The following is a 16,213-nucleotide window of genomic DNA, read 5'->3' as shown; positions in this document are numbered from 1 at the left end:
CGCAAGCGGTTTCACATACGCACGCTATTTTGCTGCTAATAGAGTTTTAGTACAGCGTTTGTGGCCTTTGCATACGCTAAACACTAAATTTTTGCGTCCCGCTACGTGACACCGCGATGGGAGTTTTAGTAGAGCGTCTCATCAGTTTTGCGTAGCGACACACTAATGCATACGGCGCCATCTGTCAAATGTTTTCCGAAATGTCTCGCCGGCTGATCTGCTAGCGGAGTGCCGGAGTGTTCGGACATTTTACGACTATCCAAACAAGTGCAAACAAACGCTTTCCCGTCAGTGTTGAATGCAACACATGGGTGCAGCTTGTCAGAACACGGGTTCTCGCTGATCGAGTGCAGCGTTGGTTTGCTCTTCGCCTTCACGTTCATCGCCGCTGATAAAGCGATCCGATCCGGCGCGTTTTGTGCACGGGTTCTGTGTCGGTTGAAAATGTCTTTTTTCACATGCCGCCGGTAGTAGGAATTACAACCACCGCAAAATAACACCCGGCACCAGCGGGGCCACATCTGAGACCGCGCTTTTTGGATAAACAGTGCGCGGTGCACCAAAGGGAACAAGCGCAGGATTCTCCCCACGCGGCTGCGAGTTCGCCGCCGATACCAACTGCAGCCCTGCAGCTACGTACACCGCGAAAGGGCAAGGCCAGGCCGCACACATGCGGCCAGGTCATTCGTTCGCTTTTCCAGCCTGTGTCCATGGTGTCTACAGAGATGAAAAAGCCAAAAGAGCTGGCCCGTAGCAGACGGCAGTCTGTGGGAGCGCAATAGCGGAAGTACGTCACCGCAGAGGAGCGGAGCATCATGGGAGGGGAGGCCAACAGCGAAGAAACAGTTGAAAGGAGGAGGAAATACGGCGCGACGATAATTCGCGGTTTTTGATTTACGATTTCTCAGCTAATACTCATCGCTTTAACAAAATTCTTGCAGGAGGAGATTGCTAATACATTGCTTTATTTGGTTACATGTACATCCATGCATCGGCGGAAGGCATTTCAGGACCCCTTTAAGACAACACGGACGCATTAACTGACAGCGAAGATGTTTAGCAAATTGTCATTTTCCCTGTCCGCAGTTAGAAATACCCAGAATATGCCGAGCGTGCGCACGTGAGCGCGTGCCTTGTGGTGACGTCCCAGCGTCCCCGGTTCGCGTGTTTCCAAACGCTCCGACGCACAGAGCACCCACGTGACATGTGTGATGTCACTGCGGGCGCTATTCTTTTGAACGCCTGCTAAAATGAGCCCACCGTTCGGGCTTTGTGGCCTCGATGTAGGGCCCTGAGTACTGGTGCTGAGGGCTTGGATTCGAGCCCCAGCAGGTTTATCTCTTAGTTTTTTTTTTTCTCTCGTTGTTTAACATTTTTTTATAAATTTTTAAACTCAAATTTACGTGTTGTTTTTGTTAATAATAGTGATTTGGTATGTTTTAGGTTGCTTTATGTTTGGGGCGCAGCCAATGACGCCGTTTAATTACCGTTCCGTATCGCACGAACACACATGTCACGTGGGTGCTGTGTGCAGAGAAGCGTTTGGAAATACGCCCCCGGTGCCCGTCTGTCATGCCAAGCATACCCACGTAGGGTGATTGGCCGAAATTGGCAAAAACAAACGTTCCAGAGTTTGGCGTAATCGTGACAACACTTGCTCGGAGCGTGAAGGACACGTCCTAGTGTACGCCCCTCCAAGTTCATGTCCAATGATTATAACTTCCAAACAATGATAGGAGCGAACACTTATAGCAGCAATGATAGAATAAAGGTCGTTGCCGCAGAGAAGAAGACGCAAATCGTCTGAAATGAGAGGACTTAAACCGTCGTGATGGTGGTGAATGTTGTGTACAGCTTCGCGACCTTCAAGTCTTACGCGTTAGTGTGGGCTTCCTTGATTTTTTTTGTTTTGTTTTTCCCTCACGCATATTCCTTCTTTTACCCGTCTGCTAACTCCGCAACCAAACTAACCCGAACGAAAGGTTTTTTTCACAGGTTTTCAGTGCTGAATTCGAATGAATTCACCACATTTCGCATAAGAATACTTGCATTCCTTTTCGGATTTGGGAACAAGGGCTTTCAAAGAACAGTGAACATTTAGGCAGGGCACTATTTTGCACTTCACATGGCGTGAGACTCCAATAAAGGTTTGATTTTTTCCTTTATATTGCCCATTTTCAAATACTGAAACCCAGAGACAGCTGACTGCAATATAGAAGTTGTATTTTACGGGGCAAGATTCGCGATTATTTTACATCGTCTGGTTTTGCAAAGTAGTTCACCGTTTCGACATGATCACGATGTGCCCTCGGGAGTCCGATCTCGATGCTATTTTCTGTTCAACTGTGTAACCGTCGATTTGTATTCCCCCACTCTAACACCGTCTAGTGGGACACTAAGTTGAGCCGTAAAATATATTTTAACTTGCTTTCCTCATTTGTGAGTTTTCTTCGCTGTACATGCTACATGCGTATTACGAAAGGATCGTATATTTCCACAATAGGAGGACGAAGCGGCCAATGCAGCGTAATCCTGTTGGCCCAACGATCAACAGTGGAGAAACTGGGGATGGAAAGGGCGCAGCCCACGCGGCTGCTCTCTCGTTGCCATCCCATAAATATATACGCCTCGAGCGCTGCCTGTAGGGGCGCCACTGAAATCCCCCTAGCGGCCCCTTTCGAAAGCAGTCGCGGGAGTCGCCGGCCCACTCACCACTCGCCGTTGCTTTTGAGGCACGCTCGCGACTGATATTTTCCGTTTGTACGCGTTGGAAGTAAATATTTATGTGGAGAAGTCACTCCGTTCGCAAATGTGGTGTATTTACGAGAGCGTAAATGCTTCTGACGCGATCTTACTGTGGTACATCCGGTCCGCATAAGCGCCAGGTGTGTGTCACAGGTCGGCGCCACGAAACCGGCATATATGCATGGAGCTGATTGTAATTCTACTGCCCTGAAATTTACTAACAGCACCTCCGCAAGCAGCGTTCGTTCAGATGCTCATGCTACAGCTATACACTGCAATGTAAATCGGTTTCGTGTGCTTTCATAATATAGCGGAGCACTCGTACCTGACAGCCCGCCAGTTACGTTTCATATCTCGGATATTGATCACTACCCTGAACAAGCCAATGTGGCATAAATTTTACGGATATTCTACGCAATAAGTACGATGGATAATGCAAAATTACATGCGGGAGTCAGCACAAAGAATTTACGGAAGTCATCGGTTGCATATATCCTCCGCTTATATCCACGGCCGTGACTAAACGTTCTTCGAAACATCATCATGTGACACAGGGAGCCTGCAGAATTTACCACAAAAGTGAAATCAGAGGGCCTTATCAAAAAATACCACACTCTTCCAACGACACCTTTTATCGCTTATGAACTTCCTTACTGTATTCTTCAAAAAATGTGACCGCTGAGTGATCAGCTGTTCGTTAAAGTCGAAAAACAAAATAAAGGTGAACACGCAGTTTGTGTGTGATTACTAGAACGGTCATTCTTTGATTTCGCTCCGCATACGTACACAACGATAGTCAAGCGCCCCCTCCTCCCCCTTCCTGTCTTGGAAAATATCAGTGCATTTCGCATCTAGTTGGTCTAGTAAGTCCTATCCTGCCTGAGACGAACGTCTCTAGGATTTCCGAAGCTGCACTGGGTTTTTTCATTCCCGCACGAGCTATTACATTGCTTCCAGACTTGGAATATACTTAACGACCCACAGACCTGGAATATACTTAACATGTTCGCATGGCCTCTATTTCTATAAAAGGCACAAGTTATTGTCAGGTATTAGGTAATCACCTCCCCTGAATGATATTTTTCTACGACGTATACATGCACAACAAGGCCGCGTTCTATCGTTGTCCGCGTTGCAAAACAAAACCAATCTCTCACTGTGCCAATATCAGGTCTAAACGAGGCGTCAACAAAATTCACTAGCGCCTGAGATATTCGGAGATGAAAGTGGTGATATCCCACTGCCGTAGCCGACGCCCGTAAGAGCGGCGAAGAAGCGCGCAGTACCGCGTCCCCGGTTAGCTCTTGTTGGCGTTTGAGCACTCTAATCAGGACGCAGCTGTTTTTTGAAGTGCCCTAAACGTACTATTTGCTTACAGACATCACCATAACAAGATGTTTAGGGCGCGGAAAGGCAAAAAGAAGCGAAAGAGAACCAAAGCACTGCATAAGCTGCTATCAGCTGCGCAGCGGACATCCCGTAAGCGCCGCGAGGAAGCGGCGGCAGGCGGCGCAGCGATCGCGAAGCTCGAGGCGTATAGCAGGACCTATGTTGTGCACCAGACTACAGCGTCATTTACAGCAGTATGCTCTGTAGCAGGCCGCAATGTAATGAAAAGCATTATTGCGTTGCCCGTACCATGGTACAGGTGAGCCTTATTTATCAGCACAGACCGAAAAGATACCACACAGACCAAGTTGAAAACTATTTTGGAAAAAAAATTCCCCGCATTTCCCCGAGGGGAAGAATGTGAAAGTGCGAATGCACGAGTTGAATTTGCGCGGTTCGGTAATGCTCGCGAAAGAGAGATCACACACACACACACAACTACAAAGAAAGAAAGATGCATTTATTCACAGACACCTATTTGTGTTGTCGTTGTACTTGATTGCTAGAGCGGATCTCAGCTTTGAAATTTCGTGTCAGTACTCCTTTAAGCGGGTGCATTAGCCCTTCTCACGCCCGATTCTTGGCCAATCCCCCACGTGGGTATGTGCCATATCAGCGGCCAGGCAACGCGCGCCCATCTCCCCCCGTTGCCAAAGAAGACGAGGAGATTCCTGGCCAATCCCCCACGTGGGTATGTGCCATGTCAGCGGCCAGGCAGCGCGCGCCCATCTCCCCCCGTTGCCAAGGAAGACGAGGAGCGCGCGCACCCGCAGCTGTTGCTATGCGGACGGCGGCGGACGCTTCAGGCTCGCTTAAGAAGTGCATTCGCGCTTAAAAATTACAACTGCTGGGGCTCGAACTGAGGCGGCTATTGTCAAAGTCTGAAAGTGTACCCCTGTGCCAGAAAGGCAGTGGAGCAGGGACCTCTTAGCTGAACATTATTCTGCGGTGTAGTCTAAAGTCACTAAATAGGCTAGTCTTGTCCACAGGGTAGGCAGCGCGTAAATGTATCGTATTCCTTTTAATCATGACTTGTCTCGTTCTCCCAGCAATACGTAGCAATTTCTGTAGTCTATAGAATCAAACCGAATGTTCGAGGCAGCGCAAAAGGGTGCGTGCGGTGAGGATGTGAAACCACTAAAGAATAAAGAGAGGATAAGTCCTTGCCGTCACGAAAGGTGATTACGAGTTTCAAAAGCCCCAGCCCCGGGTGAAGTATTCCATGTGAACTATCCAGGTCAACATTTCCAGCCAACTATGCGAGCCGACGCACAGCAAACGTCGAATGTCCGTGGAGACGCACCGAAGAACTGAGAATGAGAACGGTCTAGCCGTAGGGTAATGTCACGGCTAGTCACGTTGTCTGGTCACGGCAGGTGACCATAGCGGCTGTCTACACAATTCCTGGCTGGTAATACGGTGGTGAAAGGGAGCACTGGAATGCGTGCATCCATAGATAACCAAGACTGTGCCGACCTTGGCTATCACAAAGCTTTTGAGCGATTGCTCCAGGAGCCGAGACGGAGGGTTGCTGGTGACCCAGAATAGAAATGAACACGGCAAAGTCTAAGAACGAAATTGCCCGGCGGCAGAAAAAATGAAGTTACTCATGGTTAGAGGTGATACAAAGTATTTAAAAAAAGACCATGCCAAAGCCTTCAGGCTGTGCTTATCACATAGCATCCTGTTTGTTGGAGAGTGGGCTAAGGGGGTTATGCTGCACTGCTCTCTTCGTCATGATTTCGCGACAATAGTTATATAAAACTGCGTGCTGCCTGCTCCGCCTAAGAGCACTGTTATATTTTAGTGCTACAAACACAGACGTACCACAATCGCACTCGCCTTCACTATGCCTCCCCCACTTTCTACCCACTCAACTGTCCCTACTGCAACTCTCCAAACACAACCACCCACCTAGTTTGGACATGTCCGTCCAATCCCCCCCCCCCTCCCCACTCCTCTCTCCCCTTCTCCTGAGCATTAAGAGTGCCCGCTGCGCTGCAGGCAACTCGAAGAACGGGAAGCCCTGATTCTCCGGGCGAAGACTGCAGCCACAGCCCGCGGCCTACCGGAATAGGATGGCCACCCGGTGCTCCACTTTTTAACCCAACTCCTCTCCCCTCTCTTCTTAATAAACGTTTTCAACAACATCAACTCCATTGGTTTAGGCGCATTTCTATTTCCGTGAGGAATGATAAAATTTCTCGAGAATCTGATTCTGAAATGAAAGTGACTGGAATTGTTTTCAATTGATCTGTCTTCTTTGAGAGTAAAATGTAAGTGCATCAAAGTTGATTTCTTCCACTTCGTTCTAAACACTTGTAGCCTCACCAAAAAACTTGAAAAAGCTTTGGCTCACTGCTTAATCATTTCCACAAAAATACTCACAATTTGTACACCATGCTCACTTCTGGTGACATGAACTGTGGCAATTTTGTCTTCATCCTCGTAAAGGTGCTCTTCAATGTCGGCCCCTTCATACTGTGAGGAGGGAGGATATTGTTTTAATTTTCTGGAGTTATCTACGAAAAACAAAAATTCTCCTGTTTAATCGTATCACGATTACTGTAGAGGAAATGCATTGTAGGGAACACATTACGTTTCGTCAACTTGATTACTTTTAAAATAGCAGTTTCTCACCCTGTAGTTATTTTCGTTATTATTTGCCCTATGGGCATACAGTCCGCATTCAGAGTCAATTACTCTACCACGCTCTACATTTGGCGCAGCAACAAGGTGGCTTAAAGTAAAAAACCCTAATAGAAGAGGGCACTTAAAGATCTGTTCTCATAGACCTCGTACAACTGTTGACAGAGCGATGTTTTCAATAAGGAAGATCTCATATAAAATAAATTTTCAAGTAAACTTGGTAAATTAGTATAGGTTTTCTGCGTAAAAAAGGGGTTATAAGTGAATGCTCAATGTTGTGAATCATATTTTGCATTCCCCAGGCACCCTCCGGAGCTATGCCTTATCGGCTAGTGCAATAGAAAAAAGCTTATTCCCCAGGCATGAGTGTACCAGATTGCTTCGCCAAACACTCAGGAGTTTCGTTCTAATCGCCGGGAAAGTTGTGAGATCTGGAGAAATTCACCGAGTTAAACCAATGATGTTTAGTTTTCCCTTTTTTGAACGTTAATCATTTGAGAGGTACTTGTCAAACTCAAAAACAGAAACGTCTTACGGCATGCTTAATGTGTTTTTGTGCTGTGTGACTACAAGCTTTTATGGGCTATTTGTACGCAGAAATATTTTTGATTTAAGATTCAAGCGTAAATATTTCTTCTCAAATGTTGCATTCATGAATATTTTAGTTCGTGACGCTTTTGTTGCCGTGCGGTACTCGCGTTTTGTACCTTAATAATCTTAAGAAAGAGTGCCCTAACACGTGCGGTGTATTGAACCCTACAGCTTGAACATAGCGATCGCTACGCCCACAGTAAACAGATATCTTTTATAGCAAGGATCCGGGCTCGTGCACATTTTGTTGCTGTTGTGGGGAGCTTACACCAATTTCTTGCTCGTTTGGCCGTCTGGCCGAATCAAAAATCAATTACTCAGCAACCAAATACCTCGGTTGCTTGTCAACCGAGAATAACTTGTCATCGCCTGTCTACTTGGTCATTACGCGGAGATGACAAGTATCATGAAGACGTGGCATTTGCATTAGCAGCATACATGTGGCAATTAATTGGTAGTATCAGCGCATACGCTATAGAGATGTCAGTGTATTGCTGCCCTTCACTACAACCAGCGCCTCCGACGCTGTAGCACGGTGGTGACTCCACGTGGCATGCGCCACTTATTTCATAAAGGTGGGAAGCGTATCTCAAAGTGAGATATGTGATTTGAGACATGAGCAATCGTGCGGACCGATACATTTTGAGTTCTGTCAGGGCTTAGCATGAGCCCTTAGAAAAATATCAGGCTTTTGTGAACCAGCCGTTGCCTTTAAAAATGATTAGCTCAATGTAGTTGACTTGCTTCGTGAGGTCAAGTGACTCCTGAACCACGCCGTCGAACAAGCGAGAAAAAAAGGGGGTTGGGGTGACCGGCCGATTATAATATTGCAATATCGGCTTTCAGTTATATTGCAGTATCATTATGTAATATCTGATCTCACAAGCGTGAAGGATCTACTCTCGCGTTATTTTAAAGCTTCCTAATAACTTGAGGCCCGTCATCGGAAAGAAAGGCAATGGTTTTTTAAGCCAGCCATTCATTGACAGATTTATTGTGGTGTTTAAAAAGACGAAGCTATACCTGGCTTATGAGGAGGTGAGCCACTTTGGAGGCTTCCGGATTAATTTTTACCTCATGGGTATCTATAACGTGTGCCCAAATCTCGACACACGGGTGTTTTCGCTTTTCGCCTCCATCAGAAAAGCAGCCGCAGCGGCCTGCATTCTGCCTGCATTCGTGGGCTCAGGAGCACAACACCTCAGCCACTTAGCAACGGCGCGTGTTCTTTTAATCATCGGCATCCGATTGTGGCAGTTTCCGGCATCAGGCAAAAAAGGCGGTTAATAAGCAATATCTTTATCGAGATAAAAGTCTCCTTGACAAGGTCATTGAGAAACAAATAGGCGCAAAAGATACAAAATGCTCTGACGATTACTTTATTCAGTAGCTGCACATTTCTGCTGATTCTCAGGAAGGGATCGCGTGATCAGCGAACGCATGGAGGCGCGCGTTACTCCGCTGTTATCTCGCAGCGCATCACCTCTGCCGAGCAGCGTGTTACTGCAAATCGCATTTGAACCCCCTTCGCAAATTCACGGCCGGGCTGGAGGAGCGGCGGGCACGCACTTTCATACGGCCTGCGCTTCGGGTATAGTTCCCACCTTTCACCGCCGCTAGTTCTTGGCGCTGCGGACCAACCCTCGCCGGTTGACCTACAGCACGGGCGGGGTAGAGCGGCGGCGCGCGCGCATTTCCCACTGCCCTAGCCCTGCCGTGGCTACAGGTGATACCTGTCCGTGTAAATTTACATGTGCGTCAGTAAAATAGGCGACTCCTTACCCCCTTCTGAATTCTTGGTCTAATAGGGTCAAACAGCCTAACATTATCACTCGGAAGCACCTAATCAAAAAATTGAAAGAAACATTTTAACTCGGGGCACATGAAAAAAAATATGCGAGGCCTTCATATCTTATCAGCAACTGTATTATATGAAAATGGTGAGGCAGGCAATAAACGCGGCATTTTCCATGACTGAAATATCAATTTTTATTTTTCCTTTCGGATGATGCCTTGGTTTGCACACGCACAGGGCACGACCAGTGACGCGAATAATTTCCCGCCGAAGGAGATAAGGTTATCGCTTAGCTAAACGCGTTTCTGCAGCTCACGCTCCGCTCGGGCTGAGCGGACCGCTGGCAGCGAGCGCACTGTCAAAAACATACATCTAAAACTCTTAATCATGTAACTGAAGTGCACAACGAGTCTTTTTTTGGGGGGGGGGGGGGGTGAGATATAGCAGCGAAGGCATTCCTTGGTACCGGTGATATTCCGCGGCAGATTCAAAACACGTGCGGCAAGCGTTGTCGGCTCGCTCGGCCAGAGGCGATGCGTCGACTAAGAAAAGAGGGTTGGGAGGGTAGAGGGTTGGTTCGAAGCGCGCTCACTCTGTCAAGAATCTGCTCTATCGTTTCCTTGTTGGGTGCGCAGGCCGTATGAAAGTGCGCGCTCGCCGCTCCTCCAGCCCAGCCGTGGCAAATTACGCGTGGTTCGAATTATCCACGCACGGGGGAGCAGCGAGCGTGTTGTTGCAAATCGTGTTTCAACCTCCCGCGCAAATATCGCGTGGTTTCGATTAGCGGCGAACGGAAGAGCGTCTGGGGGAAGTGTCAGGGCCTTCGCGGCGATGCATGAAACAAGCGTGAGGGGGATGCTGTGAGAGAGATGACGTCATAGACACGCGTGCCACCGTCCAACTCACCCTACACCAGACGCTCCTCTCCGGTTTCTTCCGTAGCTGCTGCGCCCGCTCACTCGGTTAGGCGGACACAAACAGACGCCGCCCCCGCGAAACCCGGGTAACGGCTGCCGAAAGGCTGCGTCCTAAAACGCGTCTGTGTGTCGCGCGACATACCGAAATATTTAGCATACGCGGTCTGTGTGCGTGCTTAACCAAGCACTGTGCTTTGCTAAACCGGTACCGCTCGGTTTGTAGTTTTAATAAAATAACATTATTGTTAATGCGTCAAGCGAAGCTCGGGTCGCCTCTGAATGAAGCCCTGCAATAAAAATTTTCACACCGCTAAGAATGGGGTCAGCGTCGCAGCTGTGCGCTCTCATGTATGTTTACGTGTGGTGTCTTCAACTGCGCTGAAATGAGATTGTTTACAAACGTTATAATCAACAAAACGGTAACAAAATTATTGAGGAACAACGAAGCCGTTTTTCAGTTGTGAATGCGCAAGCAATAATGTTCGTTTCAGCACTCCTGAGCCTGCAATTGATTTACCCCAAGGCGCCCTGCGCCCCACACAACTGAACATAAAATGACATAGAATCAACGAGAGTTGTTATCAAGTATAGCGCTTTCCCACGGGACTCTGAACATGCCCGCACGCTCCTTTTCTCGGTGCTTTATTTTGGAGGCACGCGCTATTTTGCGAAAACACGTGCCGGAGACAATGCGAATTTGCGTACTCTTTTGGCGGTAAAGGATACTCCGGAGAAAACTGACATAAATAAGTGCTTGAAAAAATCTCTCAAACTGGTCATGCGATTCAACGAGCTCGAAGCGATTCCGGCATTGAAAGGTGGTTATCCCATTAATCGGATTTTCAACGACGGGCATTCGGTATTTCCCGTTTCAATAGCCGTTTGAAACTGCGAATTTTAATATTCGAATGCAATAATCGGAGATGCTTGCGCGCTATTCGATTGTTCATTTCCGTCGTGTGTAGGAGGACATCTTGTGAGGAACGCCATAAATGTTACTCCTTAACATACGTTGCTTAACGTACCGTACTGTTGAACAGTCAGAAATCTTTCGACAACTTGTTAATCTTAAAACGATTTCGCCGTTGTGCAGGACTTGAAATCTTTTAGGCATAAAACAGAAATCCGGTATTGCAATGTTGGGTTACACAACCTGTTAACAAGGTACGCTAACAGAAAACTCCGGTTATCCCGTTATCGGGCTTTCAAATTCGAATCATCGTTGAATAGATCGGTGAATGAAACATCCGATAACCGATTTTGTAGCAAACTCGGTTTGTTATCGCGCGGTTTGGAATTACGAAAAAACCATTGAGCAAGAAAGAAGGTGTCGTCACGTTTCTTGCACAGGGATTTCTTTACGTTCTAGAAGATTTAGATAAACAATGACTTCGGAACGGGTGAAAACTATGCAACCGAATAAGGTGACCTGTTAGGCATTTAAAAACTCCTTTTAAGCGAATTGCTTTAGTTACTCCGAGCTCTACATATGCTGTTGAGTCTCACTGAATCGAGAGAGCCCGGAGTAAACGTGTGCTGATGACGAGCCTAGCGACAAGGAGTTTAAATTACTTTATCTCCAGTTGACGGACTCAATTAAAAGCCATCCATGCATGCATAAATATTCATGGTTAAGAATCAGCCCTACACAAATCTAAATGTAGGAAAAGCTGGCCGAAGGATCACCAAATTTCGAACTGTAAATCGGACAAAACGTGCGTTTTTATCATGAACAATAGGAATTCTAACATTTATTGCATACTTACTAAACGTGCAACGGTGACACCGTCTTCTTCCTCTAGGACGCGGAGTTTGGGAGCTGCCACAGAGGCTTTCCGAAGGTTCAGTGTCAAATCATCGTGGACGTGCATGACCATCCTTCCTTCTGAAGACCGCTCTTCAATGAGCCTAGGGTAAACAAGCTTTGGCTGCGGCCTTTGGAAGCCTGTGTTTGAAGAGAAAATTGACCTGGGGCTCACAAGTAAACCTTTGCTACAACTCATATACTAAAGGATACAAAAGCACGCCATGATGAAGTTTGTGATGAAGATCCGCACTCTCGTTTACGCTGTTGCGAAATATTTTGTATAGCTTCAATTCTCCTTCTTAACAACAAATTAAACAAGGGAAACAAGATTTCTTCATTTATATTCCTTGTTTCGCCGGGAATTATTTTTTTGGCGTTTTAACAACATGGATACCCATAGAACCTCTCCTGGCGTTGATTTAGGCGTACCTTTGTGGACGAAATGACAACTCTTACACAGTTCTTGCTTTACTCCCAAACAGCGAAGTAAAACAAAAACACAATTCCTCACTGAGCGTTAGGGTTAAATATTCGTCTAGGGAAAATTAATACTGTTCGGTTTTTAATGTGCGCCCCCCATCAACTATAATGTGGCGTTTGAAAAACATGGGCGCGGCTACTGTCAAAGTTTAAGCGGCGTTGAGCATGTGCCCCAACCTTTTCACCCCACACGCTTCAATTTGCGGATACAAAAAGGCATCTTATTATCGCTGAAAATTCACATTTATGCCATATTTGTGTCTAGTATCCTGTCATCTGCGAGTGGTTCACAATGCCAATCCAATGGACATCCAAAAAGGGATTTCTCATCATCTGTTCACCTCGCGTTCAAGAAGCTATCAGTAAACATTTTCACCTAAGCACTGAGTGGCTGTATGTAATGCATTTGGGCATTTATTTTTGGCCAATTGATATTTGTTGTACGGAGAGCAGGGTTAGAAGGGACAAAACATTACGCCGGTTAACATGGCTTCTGTACGTTGGATAAAGGAGAGTTTCATTTCAATCCACCCGTTTGGCCGCCGTGCCATGTCTGCAGTTGCAGGTACTTTTAGCACTCAATATTTGGATGCGGACGTGTTTCGATTCGAGCCATGGTAGGAATGCTTACATTAGTTGCATGACATAGGTTTGGGGACTTTATGCAAAAAATTGATAGAATAAATGGATCAATAAAACAACTGTGATCTGACCTTTAATTTATACTATGCACTGCAATACCTTGGCCGCATGTAGTGTAAAAAGTCAGAACAGAACAATTGGAAACTAGAATGGCAACGCTTGATCCCACGAGTTAGCTTGGGCTGTAACTCCAAACACACGTGCGTCAACTGACCACAATAACGGATCTGTCAGGTGACAATATTAGCAAGTTGTGGCAGGCTGACGAAATGGCATTGACAAATAATTGCACCAACAAGAAATCATGCTTGTTAAAATCAACATTCCAGCAGCATTGACTCTTTTTTCTTGACTCTTTCAAGATGATGGTGCATTGTAAGGGGTTTTGTATTTGTTTAGCTGGTCATTGCACCCCTTTTGCTTCTTCCGCAGTTTCCTTCGCCATTATGCAGACAGATACACTGGGAGGGCATAAATATGTACAATAGCCCAAGAAATGTAACAACTGTGAAGTAATCTTTTATTAGAAGCCTTATCATCCTGCATGCTCAAAAGAAGCATGCTCGAAAGAAGCATTTGAATGCCACTATTATTTTTGATATAATTCAATTAACTGAAGTTTTATGCCTACCCTGTAATCAAGAAAACTGTTCATGTTTAACTATTAGGCAAAATTTGGGCCAGAAATTCAGAAAATCTAAAATTTTCTAATAAGTAATTATTCTCTTAGAGCAACTACTATGACTAAAAAGTGACCAGACGCGTTACTGTAACACAATTTCCCTGGTGCCGCTAACCCTGCAGAGAGTTCCAGCCTTAAGTGTCGTCTCCAGTGAAAAACAAATACCGCCACCTTACCCTCGGCGGTAGCAAGGAAAAAAATGATGGCTGTGGAGAGCATCTTGAAGAGCTTGCTGACCACTAGACGAGAAGGAAATCTCTCGGAAGTTTTATCTAGACGCGGCGAGGTTCCTAGAAACGAAATTTTTCCCCCAAGTTGAAGACGTCTACAGTGCTCGCCCACGACAATTGTTTTGGCGAAAAAACTAGATGACACCTTGTCTTCAACTATCTTTGAAAAGGTGTCACTTTACGTCAGTGAGATGCTTGCTTCGAAGTTTGGTCATGCTTTGTTGGCCACAGAAGTGAGGTTGCTTCTTCGTAAAATTATGATTCCCAAGATGTATCCGGTCGTCCTCGTCCTATGAACAGCTGAGGAGCTTTTTTTTCGAAATGAGGGAAATCCACCTGAACAGAATTTCAGAAACGAAAGAAAATTTCTTATGCCACGTAAATGCAACGTTGTAAAAGCTATTATATGGTATGTTATACATTTGAGCTAGGGTCAAGGGAAAGTTCGCTTCCACGGCGTTACATTCAGGTCCCTTACCAAAATTGTCGTTTTTTCAAACTCTATTCAGGTAAACTTGACTCATTTCGAAAAAAACGCTCTTCATATGTCTATGGTAATGACGCTTGTGTCAGACATGTCCCCTTTTATGTTTCTATATTCGGCACGGAACTAAAGTTCATTCTTTTTACACTCTTTCTGGACGCCATGTCAAATCTGCACCCCATCGCACTGATACAGATAATTTTCCGAACGGCCTGTATTCGATGCCGCATAGACTAACCTGAAACTCCGAGAAGCAAAATGATGCCAGCTTTCTTTCCTCCTGACAAGTTCCTGAGCCGCCAACGCGGTTCTGAAAACTCATCGTCAACCTACACGATAGGGTCTTTGCTTTCGCAAGCTAGTTTCCACACAGGATGCTCCAGTTCGTCGCTATGTTTCTAGTGCCCATTGGTCAACAGTTTCCACTACCAACATATTGTCACGAGCTCTTTAACCAAGACGCTACAGACGTCGGTGGTGCTACACAGTTTTGAGCTCCAGAAGAGTTCCCAAATCAGCGCGTGCCGCAGCGCTGACAAAATTCACTTCACTTCTGAACAATACAGATTTGGGCGGCAACGGGGATGACAAAGCAGCGTTGGTACCAGCGCCCTCCGTAGTCTAATTCGGGGCATTGGCGAACAGCGACGAAGGAAGAGTGTTTTCGGGGTCATCATCATCGTCCAATGAGCTTTATGGCTTCAGAAACCCGGCGCTCGAGCTCATTTGGAAAAGCCCAGTAGGTTCCCCCGTCTGGTCGCCTTCAGACGTCAACAACCGCGTATTTCTAATACGCGGCACTGGTGGAGGTTGATGGGTTGTCTACACAAAGCCAAGGATTCTTTCGTCAAGTCTAATACGGCCTCGCCCTGTCTACACATCCATCCATCAGGCCGCCCGCCGCGAATGCTGTCTGTCTCCTGGGTGCGGTGGTCTTCCTTACACCGCAACAAGACACCCAGCCCCGGAACCACAAGTAATGGCGCAGAGACATCCCAGGTAACATTCCAACAGGCGTGAAGCCTTGCCACCTTCCGAAGTAATGTGTACGAGGACGTAGAAGACTGGCTTTTCCAGTTCGAGCTCGTCGTATCGTTCAATCACTGGGATCCTCAATAAAAACTTCGAAGCGCGTACTTTGCACTTGAAGCCAGCGCAAAGACTTGTTTTGAGAACCACGAAGCTTATGCACCCTGGGATGATTTCCTCCAGAAAATCCCTAAAACATTCACCACAACAGAAAGGCGAGATCATGCGCAGCTCGGGTTGCGTTAGTGATTCAAAAACAATGAAGCCATGTATACGTTTGTGGAAGAAATGGCGCGTTCGTTCCTGAGAGCACACCCTAAAATGTCGCAACCGGAGAAGCAGCGCTGTCTGATGCACGCCGAGAAGGAGAAGCTCTCTGCAGGTCTCGTGCGTAACCCGCCTCGTAATGTAATAGACTTTATGAAGGAAGTGACGGCCATCGAGGGAGCCATGCAGGAGTGATGCCGATAGTACAGCAGAGTGAAGGAATGTGGAACCTTTCTGCAAGTGTGAGAAAATGCACACGGACTTGTCGTGAATGTCAGCAACGCAAGACTCAGCAGTGCCGACCAACTGGCTCACTGCTGCCAGTTCCGTTCCCGAAAAGACCGTTTGAGCCAATCTGGATGGCCTTTTTTGGGCCCGTTCGACCCTTTTCATCTCGGCAACATGGACATAATCGTCGCCATGGACTATTTAGCGTGGTACACTAAAACAAAAGCGCAACAACATTGCACAGCGCTCAGCGTGGCCTACTTTTTTGTCGAAAACAT

At 46.5% G+C, this 16,213-nt stretch overlaps 1 protein-coding gene across 1 annotated transcript in view; it reads right to left on the bottom strand.

The window, feature by feature from the left end:
* LOC144143044 (A disintegrin and metalloproteinase with thrombospondin motifs like) overlaps positions 1 to 13,916 on the bottom strand; it is a 52,625-nt gene extending 38,709 nt beyond the window's left edge. Inside the window, exons 1-3 of the mRNA XM_077674865.1 lie at positions 13,874 to 13,916; positions 11,853 to 12,031; positions 6,523 to 6,615 (exon numbers count right to left, since the gene is read on the bottom strand). Coding sequence (XP_077530991.1) covers positions 6,523 to 6,615; positions 11,853 to 12,031; positions 13,874 to 13,916 — 315 coding nt within the window. The remainder of the gene's footprint in view (positions 1 to 6,522; positions 6,616 to 11,852; positions 12,032 to 13,873) is intronic.
* Positions 13,917 to 16,213: the final 2,297 nt, after the last annotated feature.

This window comes from Haemaphysalis longicornis, unplaced genomic scaffold (assembly GCF_048455015.1).
Source record: "Haemaphysalis longicornis isolate Haplotype H1 unplaced genomic scaffold, Haemaphysalis longicornis Haplotype H1 scaffold_6, whole genome shotgun sequence".
NCBI classification, from domain to species: domain Eukaryota; kingdom Metazoa; phylum Arthropoda; class Arachnida; order Ixodida; family Ixodidae; genus Haemaphysalis; species Haemaphysalis longicornis.
This window is presented reverse-complemented; position numbering and strand designations above follow the sequence as displayed.